Source organism: Drosophila takahashii, chromosome 3R, assembly GCF_030179915.1.
Source record: "Drosophila takahashii strain IR98-3 E-12201 chromosome 3R, DtakHiC1v2, whole genome shotgun sequence".
Lineage (NCBI taxonomy): Eukaryota > Metazoa > Arthropoda > Insecta > Diptera > Drosophilidae > Drosophila > Drosophila takahashii.
In genome coordinates, this window is record NC_091681.1 from 14,550,241 (window position 1) to 14,577,783 (window position 27,543).

The window sequence follows — 27,543 nt, forward strand, 5'->3', positions numbered from 1 at the left end:
AAGCTGTCTGCCTAATAGGAAAAAATTCCACATGTGCGGTAAAATAATCCACAGATGTAACTTAGATGGCTGTAATTCTGGATACGGGCTGTTATTGTTCAATGTAAAATTATTATATTACAAATTGATATATTCATTCGAAAAATGTTTGATATTGCCTGGAATATGTTGACTTTGGGGCATACCAATCAGTTAGATAAAATTAGTAAATACTATAAATTACCCAGATCAATAAATAAATATAAACTTTATATTTAATCACATCTACGAGGAATTGTCAGCTAAATTAGAACTTCAAACACAGAGAAATATTACAAAATTAATATATTTTTTGTCCCAGATATCTTGGAAAATCATAGCTTTTATATCTATAAAATATATCTTATTTTATTTTCCCTCAAGTTATATATATTCTTCCAACGACTAATTAATGCAGGCACTGTACATGCATTTATTCCATGACTCTGCTGCTATTCATCTATAAACAAAAATATATAGTAGGTATACGTCTATGGAAAGCAATTTTTTATTTGTCCAGCTGCGGGCGCACGTGTCGTTGCCCCTGTCCCTGTATTCTGCGGCTTTTTATAAACATTTCTCGAGATTTCTAATCTACATAACAACAACATGCAGCAACACAGGCCACAATAACGAGATAGAAGTATCAGCAGCGCCAACAATCGCAATTTGTGTTCAAATATATTATAGCTCTCAGACCCGTTCCACTTGAATCTGCTGTTTCGGTTTAATTTCAGATTATTTTCGTTTTTATTTCTATTTTTATTGGGTTAGTTCACTCTTATCAGGGGTTTCTTTATTTTAGTTCGCTGTCATTTTATTGCTCTTGATTTCACCTCGACTTTGAAATTGAAATTTCGCAAGCTGATAAGGCAATATATTATAAGGTTTTATGAAGTTGATTTGGATTAGATACACATATCAATGGTGGGTTTATTTTCTGTGTTTTTTCCGCTATGTACATAGGTCGGCTTATTTCTGAATTTTTCACGCTCCATCTACATATCGCACACCCCTTTTCGATTAGCCCTTAGTTGGTCTGCTGATCGCACCAATGCCGTTCGCACCTGTCCTAATTGAAGGTGCAAATTGCATGAGTTGGTATGTGTTTCCTCACGATTATTTGTGCTAGTCATAAGCATTGGGATGCGTTACCCAAGCCACAGTGGAATAAGCATTTTAATTTCTTGTTCATTCAAATTTAACATAATAAATTAAATTGCATATTTACCATAATGTGTTTAAAATAAGAAACGACACTGTAACTTTGGAATTTAAATTATTAATGAAGTTTTATCAGTCTTTCTAATCAAACATTCGAATTATAGTTTTAAAAAATTTTGAAATTTAATTGTTTTCAGGTCAAATTAAAGGTAACCTTCTATCGATTCCATCGAAAGAATAGAAAAAACATTGTTTTTCTAATTTTGGAATTTGAGTAGTACCATGCTATACAAGCAATAATCTTCTTAATTCCTTTGTTTATTTTATTTCCACTTAAAATTCCATTCCATTTTATCCCAGTCCACTGTGGATTCTCCAGTTGATTGCTAACAAAACTTTAAAATAGTTTCACTGGGTTTGGCTGTTGCAATTGTTGTAGCTGTGGGGTTTTCCTTCAGCTTTCGTGATTAAACTTTAGCCATGCAACCGGGGTAAACAGAAATACCGACTGAGTGAGGTAGATAAGCTACTGGAAATGCACGAGAAAAAATTAAAACAATGCACAAGTCACACTATTTTAACTTCATTTTAGCTCTATTTACTTAATTATGAAAAATAAACTATTTCCACTCCCGCTCCGATTGCATTTTATTTCGTGGAAATTCACCGACCCACGTAACGATTTCGATTAACAACACGTGACCGTAGAAACGTCCGACCATGTGAGCGAGTAAAATGTATTACAAGACCGATAAGATTAGAGAGAGGGACGGGGTGGGGTGGGGGGTTGTTATTACGAGTTCATATGTGGCACATGAGTAACTCGAGCCCGTTTTTGTGTCTTTGCACGTGCCCTCCATCATGGCGTATGGGTAATTTCCGAACGGGGCGTATACGTAACGCCGTGCAAGGCGACACCAGATGCACGTGCCGCGGTGCAATTAAACCGAGAGATCGTCGAAATGCCGAAGCCAAAACAAAAACAAGCCCCGGTCTTATGCAAGCGGCCAATTGGACACGTTTAAGTCATTCCTCATTCGTCATCCGTCATCGCAGATCACGGATCCCAAATCACAGATTCGGTGCTTACGGAGTATAGAGTTCGGCTTACGGGGCCCGCGCCTTTGTGTTGGTGTGACCTTTGGGGCGGCTAAAAATAGCCAAGAGCCATTTAAATACAATCAACACGCTGGAAAGCCCAACACAAAGAGGCACAGTAAAAACTTCTTAGCTTGAACAGTGCTTAAAGTTAATATTATTTAATTATATTAAAATCGACCATTTTACTTTATTAACTTTGAAAGATTTAACAATTTGTTGATTAAAATACTGTTAATTAAAACAGTAAATAAATAAATTAGTCCAGTATAAGCCACAAACCATTATATTTTGTTTAAATTTTTTTGTATTACTATTGAATATTTATTTAAAGTGATAATATAATTAATATTTTAAATAAAAAAATTAATCAAATGAATTAATTATCATCGAAAAACATTTTAATTGAAATATTTTTAATTAACATAATAGTTCGAATTATGGAGTTCCAACTGTTTAAATCCGAATCAACTGCAAAACGCCAGCCACAGCGTTTTGTAAATGCGAAAACATTTCGACAACACGTGACCAACAACAAACTCGAGTGCTGCACTGGTGTGTGTGTAAATGTGCGAGCGTTTACATGTGGTTGTGTGTGTGCGAAATAGCTGACATGCTCGGCTCGCGTGAGAAATTACGTCATGCGCCACGAATTTTGAGTTGTTATTTATTATTATTTTTTTTTACTTTTTTTCGTGTTTGTGTTTGCCACTTTCAACGTGTCTCGATTAAAAACGAAAAGCGAGTGCAAAGAGAGGGGGGCCAACGTCGCGTATGATTATTATTTCGTTTATTAAAGCTCGACAGCGGCAACAACAACAACAGCAAGCGAAAAGCCGCGACTGTTGCGCTCTGTAATAAAAACAAAATGTCGGCCGAGCAGTGAGAGTGTGTGTGAGTGTTTGGCTTCGTGATTGTTGTTGCCAAGCGCGCGGTTATCAGCTTTTCTCTCTCTCTGTTTTTCTTTCTCTCTCTTTCGCAGCCGCCGCCCAGTTGACTTCGCCGTTTCTGTTTCGCTTTGGAATTTGTCACGTTTCACGTGTTTTATTATATGCCGCCGACTTTTGTTGTTGCTGCTCGCCTTGAGCTTCTGCGTCGTTGTTTTCTTCACATATTGTATACACATACATTGTTTTTTGTTTCAGGTTTTTTTTCTGTAACGGTAACTTTGAGGTTTACTCCCTCTCAAAAGTCGGAATTCGTACTTGAGAACATATGGTGCACTTAACCACAACAATCGGATCGGTCAACTAAATGCTTATAAATACATATATAATTCACACGCAACTAATTTATGCCTATCTTGCAACAACAATAATAGTGCTCTTGGTTGTGTAAGTGTCGTGAGTGTACGAGTACGAGTACGTGTTGTCTAGTCATCAAGCCCCCAAATGTCGGCGGCACAGTGGAGCTAATGGATCCAAGAACACAGTCGATCGGTATCCATCCAAAGAAATTTAACCAGTAAGTAAAACATAAGAGCCCTGGAAAGAAGGATTTTATCCATTTTAATAATGTGTTATGATAAGCCCCTACCAAAAATTCATAATTATTAAAGTAATGTGCTCGAACTCGGTTTCGTTTTAGATTTTTTAAAGGGGATTTCACAATGTGAAATCACATACTTTCTTTGCAATTATATAAATTTACGTCTTGAAGTAGGCTACAAATTTTAATGACAGCCATTTTCCGCCATATTTGTCAGTCGCCATTTTTGCAAGGTATTACCCTGAATGTAGGCTACATATTTTGTAAAATGGGTATTCCATAGAAACTAAGGTAAATTAAACTAAAAGTGGCTTATTCTTAACCATTTTCATTGAACATTTTTAGAAAACTTTATTTTCAAATGTATTCTTAAACACTTTGTTGCTTTTTATAATATTTTATACCTTTCCACCAACAGTTAACAAAAGCAAATAGGCAATCTGGCAAATTGGGCAATCGCAGGAATTCCCCTGAGCTAATCTCCCAGCGGAATTTTCGTGGCCATAAATCGAGCGGTTCAGTCCCACTGTGGCAATCACGTTCGCCGCGCACGAAACGCCTTATCTCCCTCTCTGGGGCCAACAACACAACACATGTTGCTCTCCATCGCGGGCCCCGCTCTTTTTGGGGTCTCGTGCTTATTCCGATTATACTATTCATTCACTTCGATTTTGTCTCTGGCCGCGAACGGACGTTTTGGATACTTTTCCGAGGTGCGGGTGACGTGACAGTGCAAAAATTAAATAAACCAACAAAAAAAGAGGAGAGAGCAAATAAAAAACAGCAAAATTAGCTGGAGGAGCAACAACAAATTTGATACCTATATACATACGTGCTTTAATAGTGAAACACGCACACGTACGCACGTTGCTCGCTCGCCTGTACATATATATGTATCCGAGTGTGTGTGTATATAGCGGCGGCTGGTAAAATTCCACTGTGAAACGAAAGGAAGTTATTGTTTTTGCGGCGCTGTGTGTGTATATATATTAATAAAACAAATAAAAGTGTGTGCACATAAAATTGATAAAAGCTTAAAACGTGTAAACAGAAATTAAACAAAAAACGGGCAGCGCAATCACGTTTTTCGACACTATTTGTTTTTCTTCATTGTTTTTTTGTGGATACCGCGAACGAGAGAGAGAAATGCTCCAACAAGTGCACTTTAATTGAAGCTCCAAAAATAGAAGTAAAAAATAAACAGGCGGAGAAGAAATACACGCGTTATCGCTATCGTTATCGCACTCGCACACACGTACCCAGTGATAAGCGGCAAAGAGTAAACAGGCGGTATACACTTATCAGCATTTTCCACTCGCTCCAACATAAATAAACAGCCCGCTTCGTAATGCCATTCTAAATTTCGAAAATAAATCCGGGACGTGCAACAAGAAAAAAAGTATCTAGAGACCATCTCGGCTTGGAAGAGAAAAGTAACTCGGCGCACAGCGAATTCGAATCGACAACCTGTTTGCTCGCCCATAAATTCGCCCCGGCATTTATCCCACAATTATTTCTGCACTGACGTAAGAAGGAGCACTTCCACCATTCCACCGCAACTGCAGCAAACCACGTCGACGCAGCAGCAGACGCAGCAGGCGCAGTTGCACTTGCAGCCCCACAAAACGGTCATTCTGCCCAGGAGCGGATCCGGTTGCCCGGTGCCAGCAGGAGGAGGAGGAGGAGTGCGGAGCGGATCGGGGAGAGGATCGAGGAGCAGGAGCCCCACCCCCAGCACCTCCATCATGGAGCCCTATTGGAACGAATCCAACGGCCACGCCGCCCATCCGGTCAAGTATGAGAGGTAGGTATATTCAGCACAGATCCCCAGATCCCGCTGCAAGTCAAAACAGAAAAAAACAAAGCCAAGACGATGACTAAATCGAACAACTCACTTTCACCTGCGCGCGTTAAGCTTAAGCACACAGAGAGAAAATATTACAAAATGTAACTAATTGGGTAATTAACAATGTCAATATCCAATATCACTACATCTTCTTCAAATTTCTTCAACTTGTTTTATAAATGCAATTAATAAATAGAAGTCAGTTTTAAAAGGGTATATCCCCCGAAATATTGCAGTTTAGTAAAGCTTTCTTTAAAACAAACTTACCCGAACTTTGAATAAAACCAATAAATCTCCATGATTTTGTAATACTTTTTCTCTGTGAATTAATTAATGGTTTAGTGTATCTTAGTCTTGCATTTAGTGGTTAAGCCTAAGTCTCCGCCTTCTCTATATCTTCTTATCGTATGTGCGTGCATGTCAGGATCGGTTGTGGACCATTTCGATCTGTTTTGGGTTGTGTGGGCCGCGTATTTTTAGCCATCGAGCTAGAAAGCAATTTGCATTTGCAAAACAAACGCGAAAATCGGGCGAAGAAAACGTGGGCAGACTCTGTCGCCGGGCTATTCTTGGCCGAGATGGGTGCTTTAGTTTTGCTTTATTTCATCTTTATTTTTTTTCGTGTTTGCCAAAAGGCAAAACACAAAACAAAATCCAACGCACGACTCGCCAAACGTGATGTTTCGTTGAGGTTTCCCTGTGAGTCTCTCCCCCTTTCCATTGAGTTTTTATTTTTGAACTTGAATTTCGTTTAAACGTGTCCGAGTGGAAACGAAACAAATTTTGCTTTGGTGTGGCCAGATAAATAATCCAAACCAATTGGTGTGGCCAGCGCTGCGGATAAATAATATAATCACAGTGCTTAGGGGCCTTCTGGCTGTCTGCTAAATGTCAACGGCCAAAACGTGGCTATAAATATCAGTTAACAACAGCGTGGGTCTATATTCCCCCACCAACTCCACTGATTGCCCATAGAGTAGGTGGAATGGGGTGCTTTTCACGTGCTTGGGTGGCTTTTCTAGCTTGTGGGTGGCCCGTGTCCTTTTGAAGGTCAACAAATTTTGTGTGTTCGCTCATGTTTCTGTTGGTTCTGTGGCTGTTTTTCTTTGATTGAGCTTTGTATTTGGCTATTTTGGTATTCAGTGACCACCACCGGCGCTCCTGGGAACGTTTTCCTCTATAAATACACAAGGGCTAATCGAATGAACCGCTCATCAAATATGCAGGTCCCCAATTTGATTGGCCTTAGGTTTTGTTTTCATTTCGTTTTCGGGTTTTTTCCAGTTTGTTTTTGGATTTGAGTTTTGTTTTTGGTATGGGGGGAAAGTTACCCATGGCGTATGAATACATAGATATGATTACGTATACGTCACGTGTGCCGCTTAATTATACGTCTAGCCGAGCTAATTAGCCGAAAAAAAAGCATTAGTGACCCGAAGTGGTTAAACATATATTTTAATCTTTGCACGCGGGATCAGCTCATGGAAAAAAATAATCAAAATAAATATTATAAATTCGGTTTGCCCCTGCGGTGGACTCCTTATCAAAATGGCACTCGGGGTAAACACGCGTCTTCGTCTTCGTCGCTGCTGAAGTGTTTATAATTTGCATTACGCGCTGCCATCTTAATCAACACCAAAGTCAGTCATAAAAGAAAAAAATAGCAGAGAGAAAACACAAATAGAGATAAGCAAACATGCGATAAAAAGCGAAACGGGCGTGACGCACAAATCGCCCCTCCAAAACGAAAAGTATCTATCTATCTATAAGCACATGTGTATCTATATCTATCAAGTGTCCAGAGTTGTCAAGCGTCAGTGAGATCTCGGGTTTGTTGCACGACGAGACAGTTGCTAAAGCCCCCACAAGAAAACAAAAACTACACCCACAACCCCATTTAATACTCAGCTGTCTCTCGTTGTTTTCGATTTCGGGATCTTGACAACGACGCCATCGATTTGATGTGAAGACCCTGACCCAGTGATTAGTGATATTTACAGCTCAACATCCCATGGAAACTTTATCTGAAGCAGCATGAGATCTCTGAAAAAGTGTGTTTGTTTGCTGGCTACGTCTGTGTTACACGGATCCGAAATGGATTTCCTGTAGACTTGGCAAATCACAGATGTTCAGCAAGACAACACGTCAAAAAAATCAACAGGATATGCAAGGATTAGAAGTGGAACTACAAAATACGATTGAAAAAGAATAAATAACAAATCTATATAAGTGATATAAATGTTTTGGCTCGATTCTTTCTTAATTCGTAAATAATAATGTTGGTAAATGTTTTATCAATAATTTGGAATTTTGAAAACCTGTTTTATTATTGCTTTGGCCAAAGCGTATTGTATGAAATATAATATTTACTAATTAATGGTGAAAATTCCATATGAACACAGTTGTTTTTAATTTATTCACTCTTTCGATCGTGTTTATCACCAAAACAAATAACAAACGCATGCAGCTCGCTAAAAATAGCAGACCGGAGTGTTATAAATTATATGGACAGATATATATCCGCCTGCGTCGAAAATGTTGGCGATCCTACCCGATCTCGATCCGATACGATCCGATTCGCATCGATCCGTTTCGTTCCGCCGCCGGTCTTATCGTATGGTCGTCGTCATCATCATCATCGTCCGCTCGGTTCGACGTCCATTGGCATTTGAGAAGCGGGCACGTAGTCGTTCACGTTCCATGCAGGCTGACCCCCCTATAAACCCCTCAGAAAAAAACCCCTGTAACCCCCTATAGCCTCTCTTCAACTCACGGGCGTCAAACGTGCCGCAGATATTGTGAAATTCACATATGTGGTGGATTTTCGTGATTAATGCACTCAGCCCGATGTTTCTTTTTGGGTCCGCTGACTCATGACCACTGCATTTGATTGCCGCTAAACGATTTAAATAGATGGATTTGAGTGTCTTTTGACCCAGTTATGGCGAGTGCGGACATTCATTTCAGCTGGGGAATGCGGATGGGGGATATGAAAATAGTTGCAGATCTGGGATGCCTGATTAGCGTTGCAATTTTTAGCGTACGTGGGGAGATTTGAAATAAATAGTTGCATACGTATGTTATGGAGAATCTATTAATAATTTGAAATTTACGTAGTATTTCTATTACCGAACATTTTGATTAAAATTACCTTACAATGGTATTAATATTTATAAGTTCTCATGTGAAAACTGTCTAAAATTAAACATTTCATATGAAAGCATGGGAAGTAGGAATCATAACGATAGCTACTTTGGTTATAATATTAAAGTTCTGTTACTAACTTGGCTTTATAATCTCACACATGGCTATCTTAACCATCCCTGCACCGAATACACAAACTATACGAGGATTTCATAAATCAGCTCTGTTTGTGAATCACTTTCCTTGAAACAAAGACAGCTTTATCTCATCACCAGCTCGATTTGCAAATGAGCTGCGATACGAGATTTCCATTTGCACATTTCCAGAGTTTCTTGAAAATTCGTTGAAGCAGCACTATGCGTAATAAGCCAAAGGCAGCCGCCTCCAATTGGCCTCGTGTGTATTTTAGCTCCCCGTATTTGTATCTATATGCTTGTCTGTATACTGCTTGTATCTTTGTGAATGGTATCGGTGTATCTGTTTATACTCGCATCGAATTGTTTTTCGCCTAGACAGCACGCCAGAGAGCAATTTGCCGGGGATTGTTGCCCTCGATTCGATTTCGATTCCATTTGCAAAGCCAATTCCAATCCCAATCCCAAAAACCGAATCCGAAACCAAACCCAAAACTGTTGCCAAGCAATCCATTCGGCACGTGTACACGTTTGTGTTGGTTGGAAATGGCTCGAATGGCTGAAATGCGAAATTGTTGCGAATCGAATTCCGTTGGTGGTGCAACTTTTTTCTGGTCTTTGCACCTTGGCCAAAAACAATTATATCACGTGCCGCCCGCCCGGTCAGTCGTAGTTTTCGCATCTGAATATTTATGAGCCGTGTGCGCTGCGGTATTTCCAGTTTGCAGTTTCGGTATTTTATTTTGCAGTTCCAGTTCGCGAATCTCACGTGATCGTATCGCTCACCTGGGCATCAGATGCTCCGCTGCACTTTCAGCGTAATTGGTGCTAATCTAGGCGACTGAGTTCGTGATATTACCTTATCAGCCGACCGGGGAGCCCAAGGTCGTCGATCAGGCGAGAACCAGACCAGACCAGTCCAGCCCAGCCCCGCCCCTTTTTTGTTAATTAGACAGGCAGACTCTTCTATTTCAATTTGATTTATTTTTCTCTCCTCGAGCTTTCGGCGTCATCGTCGTCGTTTGTTTGTTGTCTCGTTTCGGTTGTTTTCCACTCTCGCCCTCGGAGATTTCACAATTCGAGGCACCGGTGGCAGCGCATTTCCATTGCCCAATGTCGATATGGAAATTTTTGTGTCACAGATCGACGGCGGAAACTGTTGGCATTGAATGCCTCGATTGTCCACCGTAAACATGTGAGTTGTGTAAATCGATACAGTGAGAGAAATATTATTAAAAAGTGTTTTTTTAGAATTTTTATTAACTAAAGCTTTGCTCTTAATATTTATAAAATCATTTTGAATATTTTATTAACGATTTTCGATAGCTAATTGTTGAAAAAACATTATGTTGATTGATTTATAATATTTTTCCCTGTATATTTGGTCACGGCATGTTCATTGTTATGCTCTTAGCGTCGTCAAAAGATTCGTGAATCACTTGGGCCGTTTGAATGAGTCAACTGCGAATGACATTTGCTGTTGATTAACGTAAGATTTTGGGACCAAGATATTATGACTGTCCCCTAGATGATTAACAATATTACAGGCTTCTACGGTAGTTGTGGATTCCAATCTAATCTTTACTTATTAATTTTCAATTGTTATGCTTTTGCTTCGGCCCGTATTACTTGTGGGAAAAACCCGGTCTCAGAGATTATACAAACCGAAAAGAACAAGTTGTTTTCGGCTCATATCAGTTGGGTCTAATAAAATGACCAACAAAATGAGAGAAAAACAGAAAAATATAATAAAATGAGCGTCACGTGTAGCGTGGCAATCTAATCGGTAGGGTTTAACTACCCCTGATAAGGACAGGAAATGGTTAGACACAAACTTAAGTATCAATGGACAAGTTCAGAGATACGCGAATTGGGCAGCGAGAGCAGCGTGTGCAAATTCTATTATACATTACTACGACGGCACATGGGGGTAATTATCGCCGACCGACTCATGCGTAGACAAACGTGTCGGTAGAGCTCCATATAATATAATATGAGTACTGGGGAATGCTGTCCATGCCTTTGGCAACCCACAAGCGACTGATCGGAGGAGCTGTCGTCATGGCAGGGTCGCGGACTACCTGTGGATCTCACCCTCGTATTTATGTGCCAATTACTTAATAGTGCGACAACAAAAACGGCACCAAAAACGTAAACAAACGTAAGACATTTCGGTGGGCCAGCGCCATTCAGATGGGGGGCATTTTGCCAACTTGTTGGGGTCTTCGCCATGGCTCTCATGAATCAAGCGAGTGATTCTCGCTGACGTTCTGCATTTCGTTGCTCTTTGGTCAATGATGAAAAGTACGCCATGATGAGTACACGCCCTGTTCACGGGATTGTTTGATCGCTTCCCGATGGCGCAGCCCCCTAAATTAAACACGAATGAGGGTCAAACATTCTGGGAAACTTTGTCATCGTTATAAATTTATTCGGGATCATGACTATTTGGTGATTTATACATTTACTCAGAGATAATAACAAAAATAATTATTAAAATTAATCACAAAAGATGATTATAATTCAAACAAACCCCAAAAAATACAAATATTTGAAATAGAAATATTTGAATTATATTGTTAGCATAATAAGGAAGAGAGGCTTCATTATTTGAGTCAAAAAGTTTTATAGAGGGAAGAACTTTCAAATTTCTTAGAGTTATTTACCCCTTCATGAACTTTGGATAAATATGAATACCGAAGTGCAGTCAACCTGCAATCCAAGGCGATGCCATGCCCAGTCCAAATCACTTTATTTGCATTACTCATACGCAGTGTACGCTGGTGGCACGATAATTGGCCACGGTTTACAAATCGAATTCAGCAAATTGTGCTAAACGCCGAGATGAAAACAAGTTGCTGGCGCCTTTATTAAGGGGGAGGGGCCAGCCCAGTCGGATAAACAAGTTCTAGGCGCCAGGGACTGGTGCGTTCTGGTATCTCTCGCCATATACTAGATGGATAAATCAGACGTGAATATATATAGTATATATGACTTGCGTTTGTTTGTTTGTTGTCGCCCGCTTATCGCCCCAAAGCCATGACACTTATTATTATTTCGCTCTTGCGGCCACTTTATTTTATTTTGGTTTTCTAGCGCTTTCTGGTCGATGCTTATGATGTGTTTGTTTTGGTTTTTGGCTTTTGCTTCGAGAAATTGGCATTCAATGGGTCTGTAAAGTGTAGAATTGGATGGGTTTTCTCTGGGAATTTGTTTTTTTACCCCTGTGGCGCTTGGCAACAGTTTTTATCGAGATTTTGGTTTCTTTACAAAATATGTTCAAGTTTTCGCTCAGCTTTTTATTATATTTTTGTTGGCACATGGCAATAAAAACGTGTAGAGTCTAAAATTAGCTGGCCTGATATATGGGTAGAGTGGACGTATGAAAACGTGTGTGGTTTTTGTCGGGCATCTGGCGGGATAAAATCTGAGAATAAATTTTAAGGCAAATGGTCGATCGATCCTGACATCTTGTCCAATTAAATGTGCCTGTGTAAATGTGAGAGAGGGATCGGGATCGGGATCTCCTTCCTGGACTTGATGATCCATACCGGATATGTACTACGTATCGTATGCTAATCGTACTTTAAGGCATTTGCACCCGTTTTACTACAACACAAACCAAACAAAACGCTCGTTTGATTTTAGCCAAGCGACCTCAGCCCAAAAAGCAGCTAACTGATGGAGAGCTCATTGAGACACACTGATTGCTTGATTGATTGCGATTTCGAGTCGAAACGACAACATTTAATCCTCTGTTCTCTTTGTTTTTTTCCAGCCCTATTATATTTTTATGTCGAATATAAAATGAAATAAATATGAAAACAATTACAACTAGTTTAAACGCATTTAACTATTAATCCTAGACTAACTAGCTTAAGTTACTACTTCTAAGTCAGACTAAGTTATGCGCCTAATAAATGCATTACTAAAACGAATAAAAAATTTGAAACAAAAATTACCGACTAAATACAAAAATCTGATTGAAAAAAAAAAAACAAACAAACAAACAAAATAATATAAAACATTTTTGAACAAGATTTGGACTTATCTGTGTTTCTTTATCCTTCCCACTTCTTTTTGCATATCGAAACGAATTATAGCGAAGCAGCTGTCTCCAGTTTTCCTTATTGCACAGAATCTAGCTTAAATTTTTCAACATCAGCCACGGCATACAGCGAGGACGATGCTGAATATGCCACCGGAAGACGTAATAAGACATCGAGGGTAAATATTGCAATTTAAGAGCGACCCAAAAACTCGCTATCATTTCTGAATCAAATAAATCGAAATCGGTAACAAAAACGAATACGAATATGAAAAACAAACGACTGAGGCAAGATCAAAGGATCAAAAGAGCATTAGAGCAGCGCCCGGATGATGACCACGCCCACTAGCTATCACACACTCTCACCCACCACCAACACCTCCACCAACTACCACCCACACACACGAGCAATGACCTTGAGCCATGATGCCGCCCGCCATCGACGCAGCCGCCACTTTTGACCCTTTTTTATTGTTAGCGAAAGAAAACAAAAAAATAAAATAAACAAAAAAATTGATGAAAGAAAAATAAAGTGAAAAAATGAGAACCGAAATTAGCGAAAATAAAATGAAACGAAATAGCAAAAGAAAAACGCCTCTCAGCAGAACAATCATTACTTAGGCTAGGGGCCCCGAAAGCCCAGCAAATCAAATCCCCATAAATGGGCTATCACTTGAGCTTTCCCACAAGCCATATTAACCAGACCATCTTCTACAACCTCTGTCCACAGCAAGACCCTCTATCCCATCGAATTATCGAGAAACGGAGGCGCGATCGCATGAACTCCTGCCTGGCGGACCTGTCCCGCCTCATCCCGCCGCAGTACCAGCGAAAGGGGCGTGGCCGGATCGAGAAGACGGAGATTATCGAGATGGCCATCCGTCACCTGAAGCACCTGCAGAGCGAGTGCCAGCAGAAGGAGAGCGACTACCGCAGCGGCTACATGGACTGCATGAAGGAGGCGGCCAAGTTCCTGTACGACGTCCACATGCAGGACTTTTGCCACCGCCTATTGGGTCGCCTGCAGGAGCACATCGACGAGATGTTCAAGAGTGAGTATATCAAATATTGGGTGGATCGATTTTGGGATAGGTTACTAAGGCTCAGATGACACATTCAATTTTTAACGTCCATTTATTGAGACAATTTTTCTTTAATGGGACTTTAAACGAGCGCGAGAAAGAATCAAATATTTTTGACTTCTCTACCACTAATACCAATAATAAAGGCGCGATATCATCCCAGCGGGAACATTCCTCTGGAAAATAACATATTTTCAAGAGGTTTCTCCATACAAGCGGAAGGGACAAAACCTCATTCACCCCTTACATTTCTTCCGTCTCTGGTTTCAAAATACACGGGGGTGACACAAAAAGTAAGGGGGAAATGAGGTTTCTATGTGGTTTTCCTAGGGAATTTACATTTTCCCTACACCGTCGCCTGCTGAAAGAAACAGGATTTCCAACACTTTCTGCTAAAAGGAACAGGATTTTAAGCATACAAAGAACCACCTTCTCACTTTCCCGGTGGGATATTAATCCTGACCCGCTTGCACTTCTTTAAAAACACACAAATGAAAAATTGTCACAATAAATTGACGCTAAAAATTGAATGTGTCATCTGAGCCTAAAAGAATTTTAAGATTTAAAATTAGAGGTTTTATTTCAGTTATTTAACCCCTTATGAACATTTTTCTTTAAATATTTACCATGAATTTTAAACGTTCAACATTGATTAGGATTTTTGTTAGTTAAGAACATTTTTAAGCTTTTTTTAAATACAAAATCTTTATAATTCACAAGATTTTTTTAACATTTACAATTTTTATATTAACTCCGAATCAAAAGCGAATTTTAAAATATAAAGCGAGTATTGTGTTCTTTTTTTAATTATTGAGTTCATAAACATATAATTTACCCACTTATTTGGGCTATTTTTTGGGACCTTTTAATATTTGTTGTAATTTGATTTTGGTAATTAAGCAAAAAAATCGTAATTACCATTCCCATTGAAAAATCGATCTACCCAATTTTTGATTTAAACAAACCTTTACCCCTTACTAACCTGTGTTAATCCCTCCACAGCGGACTGCTACAAGTCGACGCGCAGCTGCCACATGCCGGATAATGTGAGCGCCTCCAGCGGCAGTCCCCACCAGGCGTACCACCCACCTCTGTGCCACCTGCGCGACATGCTGGCCACCTCGGCCTCGGATGTGGAGCACAGTCAGGATCACAACGATGTCAAGGATCTGAGTTTCCGCAACCATCTCAACCAGTTGCAAAGAAGTCAGCAGGCAGCTGCAGCGGCAGCAGCAGCAGCAGCCGCAGCAGCAGCAGCAGTTGCAGTCGCCAATGGCACTTCGCCGGCGTCCAACGCTGGCGTGGATTCCAAGGTCCCGTTGACCAATGGTGGCGGCAATGGTGGAGCAGCTCCAGCGGGCGACAATGTGCCCAGTAATTCCACCGGAAATGGAGCAGCAACTGGGGGAAATAGCAGCAACAGCAGTGGCAGCAACAGCAGCAATGCGGCCAGCTCAACCACCTGTCCGCCGGCCGGAGGAGCGTGTGCCTCCAAGATCACGCCCCTGGCCGCCCACCAGCAGCCCCACCAGGCGCCAGTGATCACTTCGACGGCCCCGCATCATCATCATCACCACCACAACACGGACAGCAGTCACCACGACTTCGAGTCGTCGAGGGAGCCGATGCTGCACACCGATACCTCCAACATGCACTCGCCACCGCCCAGGGATCTGCTCCTGCAGCAGCATCCCCACCTGGCCCACAGCCACCACACGCAGGACAGCCTGATGTCCGTGAGGATGCGCAACTATTCAGAGTCCTCGCACGAGGTGGAGCACAACAACAACTACAAGTACAAGAATCACATCAAGGAGCGGTTCGTCCACGAGCTCCACGACGAGGAGACGAGCAGCGAACACTGTCCGGTGGCAGCCCATCTGCAGAGCGATCACTCCCACTTGCAGGCCTTGTCGGAGCACTCGAAGGATGGCACCGAACCGGAAATAGCCCCCATTATGGCCAAGAAGCGGAAAATGGCCGAGGCGGCGGCGAATGGGGAGATTCCACTGGAGGTTCACACCGAATCGAGTAACACCGCCAGTCGACTGGACAAACCCTCGCCCTCGTTCAATTTCAGCGACATCAAGGACATCAAGGCGGAACTGCACAATGGCAACTCCAACAATTCCAGTCCACTGCTGGCCAAATTGAGTGCGGCTGCGGCTGCCGGTGGCCAGTTGAGTACTCCGAGCAGCACCACCGCTCCACTGCCGCCGCGGCACTCGTTTACGGTGCCCATATTCGCGCTCCACGGCCAGGGCAACTATTATGTGCCCCTGAATGTGGACTACAATGCACTGGTGCCGTTCCTCAACGGGATGGATCTGCTGGAGAAGAGCTACACCAGTATGCCCGTGGTGCATCCCATCAATATCAATGTAAACTTTATGCCCAGTTCACCGTCGGCTTCGCTTTTGGCCGCCGCTGCAGCAGCTGCCGTGGCCGTTGGCAAGCAGCAGCAACAACAACAACAGGGTGTCGTGGCTGTCGGAGCGGGACTTCCCCTGTCCACCAACTCGGCAGCGGCCCAGGCAGCCAGCTTGGCGGCAGTGGCCAAGGCCAAGTTGGAGCAGGCAATGAACCAGAGTTGGTAAAATAAAAAAGCATAATCGGGCGACGACGGGTCGACAGATGGAACAACTCTACCTCAGTACTTCTGTGAATAATCATCAAATGATTAATCTCAAAACAAAAACACTAAGCGACATCTGCGCCCAATTATATCTACAAAAAGAAAAACAAAAAGAAAATGGCAAGGGAGAAGTAAAGAGCGAATTCATTGGGGGTGCTTCTAAAATCTCTGAGGGATTAAACCAAAGCTAAGGTGTCTAATATTTCATTTTTGAGCCAAGGAATTCATTTTTGAAAGGCTATTAGAAACAGAACTATATAAAAAGTAGACAGGATTTTGTAATACACTTAAATACATTATCTTCCAACAAAATTTATGTTTTCAAAAGATTTTGTATTTAAGTTACCAGAATTATAACCATAAAAAAATTGAACACCTTTTTCGAAACTCATTCATGTGTATATTTCTGAGCTTTTAATTGGGTTCTATTTAAATTTTTTATAAAAACAAGATTGTTAGCTGGTAAGATTAGACATCAAAGCTAAACATTTGAATAATTCGTATTACATTGCTCACTTGAAGGCACCAAAATAACTGTTTTTAATTCTCTAGAGATTTCAAAAGCACTGCGCTCTGTCACCTTTGGATTGTTCAAATCGCAGAGACCGCCAGGAGCAGCCTCAAAGGCTGGGCACCTACTAGAGAAATGATTTCCAATTGTTAAATGAGGTGGAGAAAACAATTAGAGTAGCTAGTTGTTAAATATTTTGAACAAAGCATAAATGTCTATTATAGCGCATGCATTGAATACTACAAAAACGTGTACGTTGTGTGCAAGCCAATAGAACGTATATGATGCCAAGAGTCAGTCCCACGTAAAAAATCTAATGGATTTTAAAACAAAACTAAATGTGAATTAAATGTATTTTTTAGAGGTTTAACGTTTTTGCAATTTAAATAAGTGTTGTGGTTTCAAATCAGGTAGTCAGATAGCCAAGTGACTCCCGTCAAAACATACAAAGTAATCTATATATACAAAACAGATATATTGATAAATATATAAATATAGTAAACCACTAGTCAGAGAACTTGTACGAAGACGTAAAAACAAACAAACAAAATGGGAGAAAAAACAAATCAAAAATTATTATATTCTATGTGTAAATACTATTAGCAAGCAAATTGTCCTTTGTTTAAGTTTGTATTTTAGTGACAAATTATGTTAGGTTGGTTGGTTAACATGTGAAAAAAACAAAAAAAAATATTCGAAAAAAATCCAAAAACTTTTCTATTCAAGAAATGCGCCATGTTTCATTCTCGAAATGCGGTCCTATTATAGTTATTATTATTATTACTACTGTCTAACACCTAAGTTGATTGTTTCTTTGTGTTTTCGTTATCCAACAAGTTAAATGAAATTTCAAGATCTTTCTATCACCTATTTCCAATTCGAAGCCCTCGATATTTTTAGGGAACTTCGGAAACGATTATGTTTTGAAAGCTAAGCTTCGTTGCGGCTAAACTAAAAGTTGATAGCACAAAGAATATTAATGTTTTATGACTCTTATTAATGTGTATGATTACTTTTACTGTACGGTACTGTTAATATACAACTACGTTACTGTTTAATATATTTTATAAATGTATACAGATGTAATAAAAAATTCAAACAGAAACCTTACCGTGGAGCTAAGTGGTACGGGAAAATGGGTAATTCGGTTATCACAACAAAGGTAAGACAATATTTTTTTCCAACGCGCTTCCAATTGATTGATTCGCATCACAAAGCCAAAGATTCAAGGGGGCGGGTTTACAAAACAAGTTATCCAGCTACATGTGGTTAAGACGAGAAGTAAAGTCAAAGATTTTGGTGTAAAATAACGATGCGGCGTACGATTTTTCTTTCTTCTAGCATTGCAGCCAGTATTTTCTTCGATCCTGCAGATATTCAGATGAGTACCTCATTATTTTTGCAGAACTTATAACAAATAAGAACTACAAGATCAAATCACGTCAGAATGGTCTATGGCATATTTTATATCCAACCCGTATACGCCGTTCGATTTATAAACTAGCTGCAATATATAGAAGGAGTTTTTTACTCAGAATGCATAGAAACGGAAGGACGTATCTAAGTCGACTCGGCTGTTAATGCTTTGTGCTTTAAGCCCCCCTCCTCTTTCGGGTGAAGTCCTATGCAATAATAGGTTTTTATAAGTATGCTATACCAAACCCCCATATCAAATCCTGGCTACGCTACTGTATGCAATTTACTTTCAATCGAACACTTCTTGCAGCTTATTAGTTATTCGATAATAAAGTTATTTTTATACATCTAAAATCTTGTGAAAAGAAGAGGCGATAATGTTTGACAAGAAACGAGCTTAAGTGGATCGGTCATTTATTCTGAGTCGAGCTGTTGCCCTTAAAAGTCGTTAGAGCGCAGGAAAAACATATTAAAATAATGTGGAATAATAATGGAAAACTTTTATTTGATCTCTTGCTCTTAAGTGTCCTTTTGATTAGTGTCCATTCTGCGGATATTCTAAACTGCAATTTTTTTGATACGGTTAAATTAAAGGACAGTCAAAAGTTGCCAAATGGATCGTACAATTACCATGATGTTATAATACCCGCACAACTTACAGGAGAATATGACTATGAAATAAATTACGAAGGGGTCAAGGAATCGGTTCCCAATCACATTCGAGGTTGTGTCTGCAAATTGAAAACTTGCATTCGCTTTTGTTGCCATCCCAAAAAGCTAATGGATGGCAATCAGTGCTCCGAAGGAACCCACGAAAAACTCACTTACGAAAACACCCTGGACATAACGCAAATGAATGGATCAGTGATAGGAAAACACATTTTAAATGACATGGTGGTGCAGCAAGATCTTCCCCTTCCTTGCGAAAAGCATTACGCTCTGGATGCGGAGGGATACGAAGAAGATATGTGGTCCCTGTACGAGGTGGGTCGAAAAATGAATTTTTTGAAAGACGAAATATAGAGCACAATTAAATTAATTATTAAATATTTTTAAAAATATGTTTTTTTAGAATGGATCCTTATTTCGTCACTATGATAAGCGACATCTCACGAAGCAGGAATTTTGCTTGCAGCCCAATTTAACTAGTACCGGCCAGAACTATAGCCTTATTGTCGCCTTTAATTGCATTCAGAAACCATCTTTGCAAATGGCATACGGTAGGTTAAAGTAAGCGCGTGCATAGGTATTACCGAAAATTCCCATTTCAGTCAAATCGTGCTCTATTGTCTTTATGGCCATATCCATTGCGCTCTACCTGTGGCTGCCAAAGTTCCGAACTCTCCATGGCAAATGCTGCAAGCTCTACTTCACTTGCCTGATGGTGACCTTTTTACTGAATGTCGTTAGCATGTTTGGGATCTTCAGCCTTGGGACTTCTATCTGCTACATCACCGGTAATTACTATATATTTTTATATTCTTAGTATAAAGTACTGGTTAATAATTTCAGGTTACGCTGGCTACTTTACAGTGATGTCCACTTTTCTGTGGCTTTCCGTCATCAGTTTCGATGTCTGGAGGAGATTTTCCTTGCGTCGGATCCAGAATTTCTACAAGAACAATAAAAGCAGTTTTTGCAACTACAATGTGATCGTTTGGAGTTCTGCTGGACTTTTGACCTTCATTATTTTTTTGGTGGATCAATTTGCAGTTACAGACCTAGCCAATCCATACACTCCCGCAGTGGGAGTATTTTCATGCTGGATATACAGTAAGTTAAATAGAAAATATATTATTATTATTTGTAAGAAACTATTTCCTTATCAGCTATTACTTTTTCAGGCGATGGATGGTCAGCAATGTTTTATTTGTACTTTCCGTTGGCGATTTTAATCGTTGTGAACGGAACAATGTTTTTCCTAACAACCCGATACATTTATGTGGAGAACAAGAAGAACCAGAAAGTGCTAAATAAATGCGAACAGCAAAAAGAATCCAGGAACCAAGCCAAGTACAAAGTAATATATTTCTCCTGATAAACCGCACTTATTGCCCTGCTTCCAGCTATCGCGTGTATCTGCGCCTGTTTATCATAATGGGCGGAAGTTGGTTTCTCGAAATCGTTGCCTTTTTATGCGAGATGGAGAATTCACTCCAGCCCTTAATCGTGGTAAACGATTATATAAACTGCAGTCAAGGAATGATTATATTCATGGCCACATTCTGCAATCAAGAAATGTTTAAATCAATACGAAAGCGGTGGGTTTCCTGTAAGAATATATCATCCAAATTCCATCATATTAATTCCCTTCTTTCAGCATCCAAAACAAGGAAAGTACTACCACTGATTCTACGAGTCGGCCACAAGAGTCTGAGAAAATGGAAGCAGTGGAATTAAGGAAATAATCGAATTAAGGTTACCGGGATGTCTTATATTTGCCATTATTTCATTATAGGACTTGAATCTGGCTAACAATATCTTTAATATTATCTTGAAACATAGTTTCCAAGTTTGATTACAATTGTATATTTACCACACGTCAATTAGACGGTGTTCCCACTAACTAAAGGGATACTTTAATTACTAGTACCGCAGTTCGAAAGGAGTTGCTAACTAACTAATATTAGAGCTAATAGTTTAATCGAAGTCTCGAATATCAAAAGTATGTGTACGATATTGTGTGAAAGTATGAGCAGGGCGGGAGTCGAGCTCCGGGTCTTAAAACTAGATGGTAGATTACTTAAATGACTTCAGTCGAAATTAGGACGCGTTTCAACCTTTTGAAAAAGCGTTTCGTTGCACTAATTAAGGTATAGGTAACTAAATACTAAATACAGCACACGTTGTTTGTGTTTAAAACTGAACTAGATGCACGCAACCTTGGCGAGTTTTACGAACTAATAAAAGTGGTTAAGTTAATGATTTTCATTGGTGTAAAAGCTGATTAAGATTTTGGTTAACATTCAAATGTGATCAATTATTTAATTTTTTCGAATTGTTGCAGCTTTTATTGCAATGAAAGCAATCATTTCATTAACCAGTGTGTTTACTTATGTGGCCAGCTAACAATGTGCTCACAGCGTCTCCGGGTGTGTGCGCTTCAAGTGGAACTCCACCATGTTGTCGAGATCACTGATGTACATCTTGGACTTCCGGATGTCCGAGTTGAGTACGCGCAGATTGGCGGTGTAGTCGGGCAAGTTGAGGCCCAGCCCAGCAGCCATTTCCTGACCCATCTTCCTGGCCATTTGGGCGAACGTAAGGCGAGCCTTGCCCAGCCGCTTCAGCGGACTGAACTGCTCGAGCACTTCTTTCAGCTCCCCATAATCGAGCACCTGCCACTGTCCGCTCTCCATGTTCCAGGTGAACAGAATTCGGCACTCGTACTGCCTGTTGTGAAACGCACAGTCCATCCGTCCGGTGCAGTGCAAACAGATGGCCAGTGGCTGATCCCGCGCCGAGAACTGAGCCATTAGCGTGCAGCCGATCGTCTGACTCAGCGGACACACGCTGATCACCTCGTAGGCCCAGTCGTAGAAGACGTTGTATATCTTCTGGTGCTTCTGGCACAGCAGACTAATCACATAGTATGTGAAGGTCTCCAGATCGAAGGAGTGCTGGGTGATTACCACGCTGCTGCAGCGCAGTCGCTGATACGAGGCCTGTGAGATCATCTGCATCTCCGAGTAACACGATCCGTGCACTTCCATTGGCAGTGAGGTGTGGTAGCCCGGCGAAATGCAGTCATCTGGGGGAATATATTACATTATAAACTATTAATTACTATATTAACTTCAGTTGTTTACCCTCTTCGCTGGTGATGACGGACGTAGCATCGTCCTCTTCCACATAGCGTCGTCGTAGCTTCTTTGTGCACACCGGTTTCTCCGGCATCACCCCGCCCTGCACTGGCATCTCCACAATCCGCGGCTCATCGCGTCGCGGTGACAAAAAGGACAGCCCAGCATTTGGAGACATGGAGCCCCCGATGTCAAAGCGCTTGGCCAGAGACACCTGCAGTGGCGAGAGAGCGCCCAGCGGACCCACCGGCTTGTAGCTGAGCATTTGCTGCGTGGCCTGCGATAGTGGCGGCGATTTCTGGTTGAAAATCTGAGATGAATTGGCATTCCGGCTGGGCGAACGCATCAGCATCGAACTGGACGGAGGCGAACGAAATCCCAGATGCGGGGGCGTCTGTGCCGGCTGGGAGGGATGTGGCGAAGATGAGGGCGAGGCGCAGGGCGAGTTGTGAAAGAAGTGCGCAGTGGGTGAGAAGCGATGAAAGCTTCGGGCCGAGGAACTGGCTGTCGAGGCGTTGAATGCCCGAACCGCCAGGCGCACCTTGGTGAAAGGTATAATATTTTCCGAGTTGTCCTCTGAGAACTCGTACTTCTTCTCCGCCAAACGTCGTTTGCGGAAAGTGGAGATCTTTTCGCACTTCTCATTGTCTTCTGAGAATTCATAGGCATTCGATTTGTCCGCCTTCGAGCTGGAACTGGGCGGGCTCTGAAACAGATTTCAATTTTATTTAGAGTAGTAAGTAAAATCCTTATAAAATAACTGGTTTCGGAAAATAACACACATTGTAAAAAACTTGTGTTATTAACATGTTAAGTTATCGACTTGTGTGTAAATAAATGTATCCTACAAATGTTAAAAACATAAATAACACACGCATGTCATTTGTGTTATTTACACTACGTTTTTTTTACAAAGCGTGTTTTTAACACAATGAGTTTTTGACATTAAAGTGTCAGAATTGTATGCAAAATGCACGGTTTTCTAGAGTATAAGAATTCATATATGCTTTGAAATGGTTAAAACTAATATACAAGATATCATGGCGCATATTGGTCTTTCATTTTCCCTTCGACTCGTTAATGTCAGTGAAATGTCATTTTCATTTGTGTTAAAAGCACAGTGTGTAAAAACACATGTCGTGTTAATAACACATTGTGTAAAAACACAAGTGTGTTAACAATTATTTTTTACATGTTAACACTATTTTTTTTGACACGCATGTCAACAATTTTGCTCACCCTGTAAAATACAATTTTTCATGTTTTTAACATGTGTGCCAATTTCCGAATTAATTTTAATTTAAATTTAAAACAAGAGAGAACGTTATAGTCGGGTGCCCCGACTATCAGATACCCGTTACTCAGGTAAAGGGAGTGCGAGGGAGATGGAGATAGAGATAGAAAACGTTGATCACGCATAACTTTTTAACGAATGGTCCAATTTGAAAAATTTCTTCTACATTTCGATAGGTATTGATAAACACAATAAAACTGCATTTTTACTTTTCCAAAATATTAAAATTTTTAAAATCGTAAATAAGCGATTGTGGGCGTTAGAGGGGGCGTGGCACCATTTTGAAACAAACTTGCGCTGCGTAGGAACTCCTAAAATCTGCATGCAAAATGCCAATCTTCTAGCTTTTATAGTTTCTGAGATCTCAGCGTTCATACAGACAGACAGACGGACAGACGGACAGACGGACAGACGGACAGACAGACGGACAGACGGACATGGCTAGATCGACTCGGCTAGTGATCCTGATCAAGAATATATATACTTTATGGGGTCGGAAACGCTTCCTTCTCCCTGTTACATACTTTTGCACGAATACAATATACCCTTTTACTCTACGAGTAACGGGTATAAATAATACGCACCTGCAAATCAATGGTGGTAATGCCATTGCGAAACTTGGTGACTATCCGCTGGTTGCGCCTCCGCGGCGGACTAGCTTCGTTGGCAAGAGGCTTCGCTACCGGTAGCGTGGTTTCCGGCAGAGTCATACTGGTCAAGCCCGTTACCACAGTGGGACTACAGTGTGGCGTGAAAATGAGCTTTTCGTACGCCTTTGGCGAACAGTACACATAGCCCCCGGACGGCACCTCATTGTTGTTCATATTATGGCTGTTGCAGGGCTGACTGGAGCGCTGTGTCTGTTCGGTTTCAATGTCGCTAAAGTCGGCTATAATGCGCGCCACAACGCTCTGTTCATTTCCGGATTCCGCCTCCGATCCAGAAGCTGTGAAGGCACCCGAGAAGCGATCCTCCTCGCTGGGCAAAGATCTTGGAAGCAAGAAGGATTGAGATTGCGATTGAAGACTGGGCAGGATGAGGCCCTGCGGGGAAAGGCAGTTGCTGCCCGGGTTCACGGCCTGCGTGTCTACATCGATGCGCAGCATGTGCATGAATCCATTGGAGATGATCAGAATACGTTCCGGGCAGAGCAGATTGATTTTCGGCTCGAAGACCGGATCTGTTTCAGTCGAGGAGTATTTGGTGTGCACCGTCAAGTGGCAGTTCAGGCAGTGCGCATTGTAAAAGGAATCTGAGGGGGAAAACCTCGATTTAGTTGATAAATTAAACAAATGCTTTTCCAGACTCACATGGACCGTCGTCGTTGAGTTTCTTGCACTCCAAACAACCCAGTTTAGGAACTTTGACATATGTGATATAGCTATCTTCCCCCTCCTCCGTAGCTGCTCCGTGGACAACAAGGATCTGGTGCTGTGAGTTCTTCCACTGCGTCATAGTTACAGTCTTTATGTTGTCCACCAAGTGATCGTCGAAGAGGCGGCGCGAGAAAAAGTGGCGCAGCCTCTTGTGCGGTTGGAATAGCCAGAAGTACAAACTAGGGAAAAATAATAGTTGAAATCTAGGAACTAGCTTGATATCCAGGTAGTTCTTACGTGTACTTATAGCCCATGTTGAAGGAGTAGTGATTCAGCGAGGAGCTGTCGTTGCACACCACCCGATGGCTGAGCATATACTGGCCGCAAGCAGTCAGGCCCATGAATATGTGCCTATGATGATATTCAGGTTAGAGGTTTAGTATTTGATAAAAGTACTTTGCGAATAACTTACCCCTCCATCAAACTGCTGGCCATCACATCCTTGAGGTATAGCTTTAACCTATTTGGCACTCTGTCGTAAGGAAGCTGTTGCTTTTGGCCAGCCCTGGAGGAGCCTGAGAAGAATCCAGTGCGCTGGGGGATAAATGATTTGAATTATATTACCAAAAGTCAAATATTAAACTGGCAAACAAAGCCATTCGTTTGAAACGTTGACCAAAACTACAAGATATTTTGCGCATGTCTTTCGTAATCCCTGCAGCTCCTCCTACCTTTACATATATCTAACAATCTATACTATACCATAAACATATGTACCTTTGCACCCTCAAATATAATCAATCGCAATATCTTTCCGGTATTTCCATAAAATTAAATATAGACCTTGAACTGAATAAATTGACCCCCTTAGTTAATGGGTTATGAAAAGATTTTACCGAATGATACCAGCTATAATGAATATCGGATATCAGGCGGAGGTAATCTCTATGGCGGACCCACCTCCCTGTCGTAGAGCATCTGCACCAGATTTCGTGTCCTTGGGACTGATGGTGGCGTGGGAGTCGGCTCCTCCGATGACTCGTCCGAGCTGTCCACCGTGGAGAAGTCGTCCTCGTCGGAGGACACGCCCGACAGCGACTCCACGTAGTTCTGGTAGTCAGTCTCCATTTCCCGGATCGCTTAAAATCAGACTTAATTTATTCCTCCTACTGCAAATCGAACAGTGTAGTGTTCCGGCCGAAAAGCGGCTGTGTCCTGCGTCCTAGCGCCTCCTCATCGGCTGGCAAGCGGCGCCAGTGGTGCTCATCGGACTCCTGATCCCTTTGTCCACCGCCTGGGGCTCTCAGAATTACAGCATCGTCGCTTTTTCGTTATAAATAAACCGAATTGTTAAATCGTTAGTGTCCAACCTATCGGCAGATGTATCGGTTTTTTTTTATTCGATGTCCACCGCGATAGGTTTGGACAAACCTATATCGATAGGATATAACCTCCCAGAAGAAAGAGAAGGAACGAAAATAAACATCGTTCTGTTTCACGTTCACGAAAGGTAAACAGAGGTGGATTTGACATTTTAAATCACCAGGCTCTATGTCAAGTGTTTTATTTCAGGTGCAATGGGCACCCGCAGTCTGCAGGTGGGCGGAATATTGCAACGATCGTACTTGCCTTCCAGCCTTTTCCAACTGGGAGCTTAAGATTTTAGTTAGATTTGATTTGAAACTTCGGAGCCTTCTTTTGCTTACCTCTTCCATAAAGAGTTCATCAAAATTGATGGTGAAGGGCTTTGGACTGGCCACCAAGTCTCCCATCTGCTACTGAACAGTTTGGAAGGAAATGGTCGCGGAAAGCGCTTTGTTGCGAAAATTTTGCATTATTTAAGTACAATTTTTGAACATAACGAACAGAATGATATTTCCCTCTTCATTTCCCTATTTCCCTTCATTTGTCCAAAAGCTATCGGTGCGTCTTCTTCTTCGATTTCAGGAGGCCTCATTTGTTCTATCGAACCTATCGAATGAAAAGGTAGGACCGTGGAATTGTAGATAAATAATACCGTCCGGTTGAAGGAAATATTCCGCAAGCGGACACACTGAAGGAGGCGTTCTCCGCTATGCCAGGTGGGTGTACTTGCTAACTATCGATATTAATCAAAAAGTCGGCGGTTTATTTAAAATATGTTTTAAGTATAGATAATAATAAAGGATAAACCGATCTAGCACTGTTAAGCAATGTTTAAGATTATTCCTTTTCCATTTTTATTGTGTTTTATATTTAAAACAATTTTTGTAAGTGTAAATAAATTATTCTTACCATAAACTTATCAGTAATCACTTTCTAGATTTTGGTTTTATTACCTTGTAAATATGGGTTGATGTACAATAAAATAAGCTATTTTATAGCCGCCAGCTGACCCAAAATCGTAATGCTCCAAAATCTGGCAACGTGACTACATGTTCATTGACCCTTCAACGTAATTGTGGGTCAATTCGTTTGCGGAAACCCCACCGTAACCCCCCAAATCCGATCCAATAACCGATGCCGGGTTCAGTGCGCCGGGTTTTAGAAGCTGAACAAAGTGCAGC

At 41.1% G+C, this 27,543-nt stretch overlaps 3 protein-coding genes and 1 long non-coding RNA gene across 8 annotated transcripts; 3 read left to right on the forward strand and 1 right to left on the reverse strand.

Annotated features, from left to right (window-relative positions):
• Nucleotides 1-3,286: 3,286 nt before the first annotated feature.
• LOC138913499 (uncharacterized) lies at nt 3,287-4,984 on the forward strand. Its single transcript, XR_011419270.1, has 2 exons — nt 3,287-3,744; nt 4,187-4,984. It is a non-coding gene; the product is annotated as an uncharacterized lncRNA (long non-coding RNA).
• A 340-nt stretch (nt 4,985-5,324) lies between these two features.
• Nucleotides 5,325-18,273, forward strand: cwo (transcription factor cwo). Of its 3 annotated transcripts, none has more exons than XM_017145813.3 (4): nt 5,325-5,572; nt 12,996-13,119; nt 13,671-13,992; nt 15,025-18,273. In XM_017145813.3, exons 1-4 carry the CDS (start codon nt 5,514-5,516, stop codon nt 16,617-16,619), a joined length of 2,100 nt encoding a protein of 699 aa, XP_017001302.2. In that variant the 5' UTR covers nt 5,325-5,513; the 3' UTR covers nt 16,620-18,273. The 3 variants fall into 3 exon arrangements, with proteins under 3 accessions (XP_017001302.2, XP_070073484.1, XP_070073485.1); XM_070217383.1 differs by having other exon boundaries at nt 5,432-5,572; nt 12,541-13,119; XM_070217384.1 differs by lacking the exon at nt 12,996-13,119 and having other exon boundaries at nt 5,456-5,572.
• Nucleotides 18,274-19,051: 778 nt separating this feature from the next.
• mthl11 (methuselah-like 11) lies at nt 19,052-21,013 on the forward strand. Of its 2 annotated transcripts, none has more exons than XM_017145728.3 (7): nt 19,052-19,568; nt 19,657-19,804; nt 19,856-20,041; nt 20,097-20,357; nt 20,429-20,597; nt 20,651-20,845; nt 20,905-21,013. In XM_017145728.3, the coding sequence occupies exons 1-7, from the start codon at nt 19,062-19,064 to the stop codon at nt 20,990-20,992; spliced, it is 1,554 nt and encodes a 517-aa protein (XP_017001217.2). In that variant the 5' UTR covers nt 19,052-19,061; the 3' UTR covers nt 20,993-21,013. The 2 variants fall into 2 exon arrangements, with proteins under 2 accessions (XP_017001217.2, XP_070073486.1); XM_070217385.1 differs by having other exon boundaries at nt 20,118-20,357.
• LOC108060212 (uncharacterized) lies at nt 20,941-26,368 on the reverse strand. Of its 2 annotated transcripts, XM_070217382.1 has the most exons (8): nt 25,958-26,368; nt 25,470-25,591; nt 25,295-25,408; nt 24,992-25,236; nt 24,266-24,933; nt 22,394-23,093; nt 21,638-22,335; nt 20,941-20,957 (listed from the first exon to the last, which is right to left on the reverse strand). In XM_070217382.1, exons 1-7 carry the CDS (start codon nt 26,123-26,125, stop codon nt 21,662-21,664), a joined length of 2,691 nt encoding a protein of 896 aa, XP_070073483.1. In that variant the 5' UTR covers nt 26,126-26,368; the 3' UTR covers nt 20,941-20,957; nt 21,638-21,661. The 2 variants fall into 2 exon arrangements, with proteins under 2 accessions (XP_070073483.1, XP_017001301.2); XM_017145812.3 differs by lacking the exon at nt 20,941-20,957 and having other exon boundaries at nt 21,051-22,335.
• Nucleotides 26,369-27,543: the final 1,175 nt, after the last annotated feature.